General features: G+C 38.6%; 1 protein-coding gene across 8 annotated transcripts in view; it reads left to right on the plus strand.

The window, feature by feature from the left end:
- Positions 1–2,662, plus strand: part of EMSY (EMSY transcriptional repressor, BRCA2 interacting) — an 82,204-nt gene extending 79,542 nt beyond the window's left edge. For all 8 annotated transcript variants that reach the window (XM_029956408.1, XM_029956404.1, XM_029956402.1 and 5 more), the window contains one exon: positions 636–2,662. In XM_029956408.1, the coding sequence (XP_029812268.1) occupies positions 636–830 (195 nt within the window). In that variant the 3' untranslated portion in view covers positions 831–2,662. The remainder of the gene's footprint in view (positions 1–635) is intronic.
- Positions 2,663–6,729: the final 4,067 nt, after the last annotated feature.

Here is a 6,729-nt window from a genome sequence, read left to right on the forward strand (position 1 = left end):
TGGGCATAATATGTGTTTGACTACTGGCATTTTTATTGTTTAAAAGACAGTATTGTCCTCTCTCATTTTCAAGAAAGTGTTACTTTGTGACCCAGATAAATAACTTCCCTTTTGAACTACCAGAGGGTTACTGAAGGGTTTAAAATGTTTTGTGGTGTCAGCAAATTAACTATTCATCTTGCAGATAATAATGAGTGAAATCTGACTACACTTAACATTTAAAATTTGCTTAATGGTCGAGTGAAAATGTCCTTTAAAATCTGTCTCTTGAATTAGGCACAGCCTTCAGCCTCCTTTACTCGAAGTGGCACCATCAAGAAGTGGAGAGATCACTTTAAATTGTATAAAACTTGGTTTTGGATCCTGGCAGTTTAACTTTGACCAACTGTGTGATCTCGATTAAGTTGCTTACCCTCTTAGTTTCCTCATTTGTAAAATGGGAATATTGTTCTCTTTATAGTGTTCTTGTAGGGATTTAGTAGAATATTTTATGTGAAAGCACCCAGCACAGTGCCTGACGGGCAGTAGTTGTCCAATAAATGTCAGTTTCTTTTTTCCTTCCTTCGTGTTGTGGGGGACATCCTTCTGGTTCTTTTTCTTACCATAAAGTTTCTCTCCTGTGTCTTCTCTTCCAGGCCATCCCCCAGTATGCCATTCCTTGTCACTCTAGTTCCAATGTGGTTGTAGAGCCCAGCGGGCTTCTTGAGCTCAACAACTTCACTAGCCAGCAGTTGGATGACGATGAGACCGCAATGGAGCAAGACATAGACAGTAGCACAGAAGACGGAACCGAGCCCAGCCCTTCTCAGAGTTCTGCTGAACGGCCCTAAGTGTTTTGGACACAGGAATGCACTTTAAAACCTACTTGGTTACCAGGTGTCCAGGGAAGCCCTTGATTTTTGATGTCTAAAGAGAGCACTTTGCGCATGCTTAGGCTGTGGACCCCAAAATAGCAGTGTTTCAACAGAACTGCTGCAGGAGCAGCGTTTTAAAACAAGATAAAACTCACAGGGGAATGTACTTAAAAAAAAGAAAGAAAGAAAAGAAAAAGAAAAGGAAAGGTGCACATCCACAGTGACGTAAGACCTGGAATTTCTCTGTTGGACCACGGCTGATGGAAAAGTTTGTCGTGCAGTGGAAAGAGAATTTCCTGTGAATGTTCCTCAACTGGTTTCTACTGAGCAAAACACCATCAGAAAAGGAGAATGTGAATAGTTTGTATTTTGAAACAGTGTGTCAGGAATAGGTTTTTTTTTTTTTTAATATTGTATGTTTTTGCAAATCCCTGGGGAACTGTTGAGTTGATTAACATTTTACATTTGCTCAGTTTATAGTTTATAAAATAACTAGAAAAATACTGGCATTAAAGAATCCTTGTTTAGAGGGGGGAAGTCAGATCCCTAACAGTGGGAAAGTGCTTTTTGGGTGGCTTGTACATTCTCACCAGTTGTATGCTAATTTATTGTGTTGTTGTTCCTTTGTGCTCTAGGCAGCACACTTGCCTTCTATTTATTTAAATGTAAACATTTCAAAGCAGGCCATATTCTTTGTGACAAATTTCCTGTAAACCAGGATTGCCTGCCCTTTCCACCTTCTACCCTTCCCCGCACCTTTAAGAAAACTTAGGAGAAAATGTTTCATTGTGAAGGAGAGGAAAAGAAACATTTTCTGGCCCAGAGGAAACTTTCGTTCAGTTATGTTCAGGAGAAATTATTCATTCGATGCTATCTTAACATTGAAATTGCACATTCATGTTCGACTGAGACTTTGAAAATGACTTTGTCATAGTTTTGTTTAACCCCCTTTGAAATGTATAAACATTCATTTACAGTTCTAAATGTAATGTTTTTAAGCATTCTGCCTTTTTAGGACACAGTTTGTTTAAGCAGTATGTTTGGGTCTTGTGATCACTTCCTGTCACAAACAGAGCAGGGGTAAGAGGTGGGGAGGGCAACAGTTTGACAAGTTGTGGCAAAGGAAGCAATTCTTTTCGTTTTTAAAAAAAATGTAAATAGAAAAGTTTTTAACGGTTTTATATAGATTCCACTATAAATAAGCATTTTAAGACTGACAAATGTTGAACTGTACATACATATATCAGCATAACTGCCCAATTTTTTGGTGCTGAAGTACTGTAAGTAGAATTCATCAACAGTCTCCTGATTTTTGCGTCTGTATCTAGGGAAAAAAAACTGTGATACTGTAGTTAATAAATTTCCACTAGAGTGACACTGAAGATTTAAACACAAGCATTCATAGGACGCACTGATCTCTGGTCGTTGTCATTATTTCTAACGACTCACCCATAGATGGAGCTGTTGGACTTTATTTTATTGTACAAATTCATGTTTAAAAGACTTTGTGATTGTTTCTAGTTAAGTAATTTTTTAACCTCTCCAGTCATAGGCTTCTTTGAAAATCTGATTACACTATGAAGTCTCACCAAAAAGATACACATGCCAATATATGTTAGATTTTGCATACAGTTTTAGGGGTTCGTGAGCCCCTAAGCCTATCCATGTATTCAAGGTTATAAGCCCTCTGTTATGGTCAGTCAATTACTTACAGATGTAAGTTTTTATAAAATAAAATATCTTTTAAATATTCGTGGATCAGGTAACAGGAGCAAACTTGAATAAAGTTATTACGTTGTACTTCTCCATGTTCTGGCACCATAGCATACCTGTGTCCCTTTGAGAATTTAGCCTTAATATGTTTTGACAGCTGGAATGGCAGATGAAACGTCCACAGTCTATACTTTAAAAAAAAAAAAAAAAGTTATCAAGTGAGGGCTTTAACATTTTTTTCTTTAAAAGAGATTAGTTTAAAGGAGAACATGAATTCTTCTGTTTATTCAGCAAATATTAATTAAGCATCTTCTGTGTGTCAGGTACTGTTCTAAGCACCTGGGATCCCATAGTTAATAAACAGAAAATCCTACCCTTACGGAGTCTGCAAACAGACCTTCCTGCTGATGGAATGGTTGCAGGGCCGCAGGCAGGAGGAAACACCAGCAACTCTTAGGTTTCTTGATTAAGTGGATGGATGGTGATGTCATATATGGATCTCCAGGTATCCTTTTACCGAAAGTCTTAGCATTCAGTCTATTAGTATTACCTATATTTAAACTAAATGTAATTTAAAGTCAATCCTTGTGAAAGATATTCAGAGATTGTGCTGCAAATGCTACAGAATTATTAGGATTCTAACAACTATTACAGGCGGTGATAAGAAAAATCCACTTGGTTTAAAACAAACTTTGATAAATGCTTTGTATTGCACATGCAGTTTATGGTGAACTTAGAGAACGTAAAAACCCGCTTTATTGAAATTAATTCACACGCCATACAGTTCACCCATTTAAAGTGTACAGTTCGGTGGTTTTCACTATAGTTACAGTTGGGCAGCTGTCACTACAGCCAATTTTAAAACATTTGCATAACCCTAAAAAACCTATACCCTTAGCTGTTAGCCCTGAAACCCAGCCCGCCACTCTAGCCCTAGGCAACCGCTAAATTACATTCTGTCCTTGTGGATTTGCCTCTCCTGGACATTTCATATGAATAGAATCCTATAATATGTGATCTTCTGTTACTGTCTTCTTTCATGTAGCATATTATTTTCAAGGTTGTTGCATGTTTCAGTACTAATTCCTTTTTATGACTCCATAATATTTTATTGCATGGATAGGCTACATTTTATTTATCCATTCATTAGTTGATGGACGTTTGGGTTGTTTCTGCTTTTTGGCTATTATGAATAATACTGCTGTGAACATTTGTGTATGGTTTTTACATCTGTTTTCAGTTCTCTTTGATATATATCTAGAAGCCTAATTGCTGGGGCATACAGAAACTGTATTTAATGATCTGAGAAACTACCAAACAGTTTTCTACAGTGATTGCAATTTTACAGCATTATAGGAGAGTCCCAATTTCTCTACGTCCTCACCAATGCCTGCTCTTAGTTGTTTTTGTTTTGTGTGTTGTTTTTTTTAAGTATAGACTACCTAGTGGTCCCTCCTTGTGGTTCTGATTTACATTTCCTTGATGGCTAGTGATAATCTTTTCATGTGTGTATTGGCCATTCATAGATCTTTGGAGAAATGTCCTTTGCCCATTTTTAAATAGAATTATTTTCTATTTTATTAAATTGAGAACTTTTCAAGTACAGGAAATAATACCACTCTTGAGAGAAAAGTAACCTGTTCTTAAAATCTTAATCAGGTTTTACTTCTTCCTCTCTAATGCAACAAAGTGCTTAACTCTTAAAACCGCATAGAGCTTTATAATTGAAAACACTTCTAAATACATTTCTTTGCGAGGTTCTCTCAAAGATCTGCTAAGATAGGAGATGTAATAGAAAGGAAGTAGTGGCCAACTGGTCTGGATTTGAGACCCAGGCTCCTCTGTTAATGAATCATATGAACTTTAGCATTCTCCATAATACCAGTCCCCAGGATATGAAGTGAGCATTTCTGACCCCCATGGAATCATTGTGAAGACTGGATGCAAGAGTGCATGTAAAAATGCCAGACACATAGTTAGGGGCTCTGTTTTTTAGGTCTAGTATTTATACCATTCCCTTTATATACATAGACAACTGAGGGCTGAGACAAATGAAGTATCCAAACAGATGAAATGCGAGTAGGCATTATACTGATCCCCAAGTTGCTACTTTATATATAGGAGTATTTTTGCCACCAAACACGGGATTGGCCTTTGGAAAGACAGGGGAGCTAAGCGTTGGCCTATAACATGATCTCTTGGCCAGTCTTAGGTACCTTCACACAGGTGCTCACACACACAGGTTTGTTTGATTTCAATTATGTGTCACAAATCCCAGATAAGAGGAAGTAAAGTGATAAAGCACCATATAAGCAAGGCCTTTCCAGGAAGAGTGAGAAAACAGTTTGCTGACTTACAGTTTGCTTACAGGTTTATAAGCCATCAAGGGAGTCTTGATGATCCATCTATATGTTGATAAAAGGATTGAAATACCATAGGACCAGATTTGTACTTCTGTGAAGTCCTACTCTGCTTTCTTCCCTCTTCCTGTACACACTGTAACGGGATGTGGTGCTTTAAAAAAAAACAAAAATGATAAGCCTAGGTTTGAATCCTGACACGCCATGTGAATTGGGCAAGCTCTAAGAGGCTTTGGATAGTACAAGACAAATGATTTATAATGCTATGTCATCTAATTCCCATTTTTTAAAAGATTTTTTTAAGTTTATTTATTTTGAGACAGAGCAAAGGTAAGCAGGAGAAAGGCAGAGAGAGAGAGAGAGAGAGTGAGAGAGAAAATCCCAAACAGACTCCACATTGTCAGCTCAGGGCCCAATGTGGAGCTCTAACTCCTGAACCGTGAGATCATGTCCTGAATTGAGACCAAGAGTTCAATGCTTAACCAACTGAACCACTCAGGTACCCCTATCTAATTCCCACTTTAAAAGGACTAATAGATAAGCGAACTCCCTACCTCCCCCACTACCATGGGTTTTTCTGGTGTCCCGACTTTTTCTTTTCCTTCCAACAAAATACTTACTGGGTACTTTCTATGTGCAGACACTGGGGATATAACCGTCAGCCAGGGAAAGAAGTCCCTACTCCCATGGTGCTTCAGTCTAGTAAGAGAGATACATTAATCAAAGATTACAACTAAATATATTCATTGCTAAGTGCTGTGATGGAGAAAAAAGTCATGCCTTGATAGCATAGATACAGGGAGACTGGGGAGTTTTGCTCAGAGAGGAATTCTTAAAGTGATCTGAAGGAAGAGGATGTAACTAGGTAAAAAGGAAGGGGGACAGCTGTCCAGGCGGAAGGACAGCAGGTATGAAGGCCCTGTGGTAGGGAGGGGCTTGGTAAGAGGCACTTTGAGTAGGGCAGTGTGGCAGCAACACAGCCAGAGAAGGCAGCAAGCATGGTGGGGGCAGAAAGTAGAGACCGAACTGTATGTGGATCTTTATTCTTAAATAGATATACGTTTTAGTTTTTTTCAAATGTTTTGATTTGTTTCTGAGAGACAGAGCACAAGTAGGGGAGGGGCAGAGAGAGAGGGAGACACAGAATCTGAAGCAGGCTCCAGGCTCTGAGTTGCCAGCACAGAACCTGATGCGGGGCTTGAACTCATGAACTGTGACATCATGACCTGAGCTGAAGCCAGATGCTCAACCAACTGAGCCACCCAGGTTCAGTACATGTACATGAATGTACATTAATTAATACATTTCCAAAATATTGGAGGCATGTTGGTCCATTAGAACAAAAAAAATGTATTTAACATTTCTTTTTTTTTTTTCTTTTTTTGATGCCAATCTCCTCTCCTTATGTCCTTTACTCAAACATCTTCGCTGGTTTCCTAATACTGTAGTATGAAACGCATTCAAGAGTCTCAGCCAAAGCTTCAACTTCCATTTCTAGATTTATAACCCATTTCACTGCCCTGACCTACTGCCTACCTCCCCCACCACACACAGTTGCTCTGCATTTAAAAGGCTCACTCATTCCTCAACGCCCAGTTTGAAAACCACCTCCTTCATCAGGACTGCCCAGATCTGTTCAAGAGAAACTCATCCCACCTCACTGCTGCATTATTCTAGCGTTTGGGAAGAAATAGGTGTTTACTTAGTATTAGTTATCTACTGTGAATGATTTGCAGTTTCTCACAATGTGCCTCTCAAGATTGAGTCCTTGAAATGCAGTATTCTAAGGAGTCCTAAATTCT

The sequence above is a fragment of the Suricata suricatta genome, chromosome 11, assembly GCF_006229205.1.
Source record: "Suricata suricatta isolate VVHF042 chromosome 11, meerkat_22Aug2017_6uvM2_HiC, whole genome shotgun sequence".
Classification (NCBI taxonomy): Eukaryota; Metazoa; Chordata; class Mammalia; order Carnivora; family Herpestidae; genus Suricata; species Suricata suricatta.